The sequence below is a fragment of the Borostomias antarcticus genome, assembly GCF_949987555.1.
Source record: "Borostomias antarcticus genome assembly, chromosome: 4".
NCBI lineage: Eukaryota > Metazoa > Chordata > Actinopteri > Stomiiformes > Stomiidae > Borostomias > Borostomias antarcticus.
This window is the reverse complement of record NC_140237.1, coordinates 18,176,299-18,177,294: the sequence shown is the minus strand read 5'-3', so window position 1 is coordinate 18,177,294 and position 996 is coordinate 18,176,299. Positions and strand designations below refer to the sequence as shown.

General features: G+C 47.7%; 1 protein-coding gene across 1 annotated transcript in view; it reads right to left on the bottom strand.

Moving 5' to 3' along the window:
- Nucleotides 1–866: 866 nt before the first annotated feature.
- Nucleotides 867–996, bottom strand: part of znf536 (zinc finger protein 536) — a gene marked incomplete at both ends in the record, with an annotated part of 109,177 nt that continues 109,047 nt past the window's right edge. The window contains one exon of the mRNA XM_084437362.1: nucleotides 867–996. This exon is cut by the window's right edge and continues 160 nt beyond it. Within this exon, the coding sequence (XP_084293488.1) occupies nucleotides 867–996 (130 nt within the window).

The following is a 996-nucleotide window of genomic DNA, read 5'->3' as shown; positions in this document are numbered from 1 at the left end:
TTCACTGGCCAGCCTGGTACATGATCCACCGTTGTTGTTCACTGGTCAGCCTGGTACATAATCCACCATTGTTGTCCACTGGCCAGCCTGTGCTACAGGAGTTATCTGTGAGGGTGGTCCAGAGCACACTGGACTGTCTTGATAGATGTCTTGGTCATGTGTTGGTAGATGTCTTGTTCATGTGTTGGTAGATGTTTTGGTCATGTGTTGGTAAATGTCTTGGTCATGTGTTGGTAGATGTCTTGGTCATTTGTTGGTAGATGTCTTGGTCATGTGTTGGTAGATGTCTTGTTCATGTGTTGGTAGATGTTTTGGTCATTTGTTGGTAGATGTCTTGTTCATGTGTTGGTAGATGTCTTGGTCATTTGTTGGTAGATGTCTTGTTCATGTGTTGGTAGATGTCTTGGCCATGTGTTGGTAGATGTCTTGGCCATGTGTTTGTAGATGTATTGGGCATGGGTGGAGAACTGTGTTGGTAGATGTCTTGGTCATGTTTTGGTAGATGTATTGGGTATATGTTGATAGATGTTTTGGTCATGTGTTGGTAGATGTGTTGGTAGATGTCTTGGGCATGTGTTGGTAGATGTCTTGGGCATGTGTTGGTAAATGTCTTGGGCATGTGTTGGTAGATGTCTTGGGCACGTGTTGGTAGATGTATTGGGCATGTGTTGGTAGATGTCTTGGGCATGTGTTGGTAAATGTCTTGGGCATGTGTTGGTAGATGTCTTGGTCATGGGTGGACAAGAATGATCCAGTGCTTGTTGGGAATGCTGTGCTGGTTGGGAATGCTGTGCTTGTTGGGAATGCTGTGCTGGTTGACTGACAGACTGGCGTCACTGTGGTGATGTAGAAACTCTGTAGTGTCGTCACTCCTGGTAACGTGAGGCCTCCATGGAGAAGAACTCCCCCGACGAGGCCATGCTCCCGTTATCGGTGCTGACTTGTGAGTCGGCAGCAACGGCGTTGCCTGGCCCATCCTCAGAGGCCCCGCTGGGG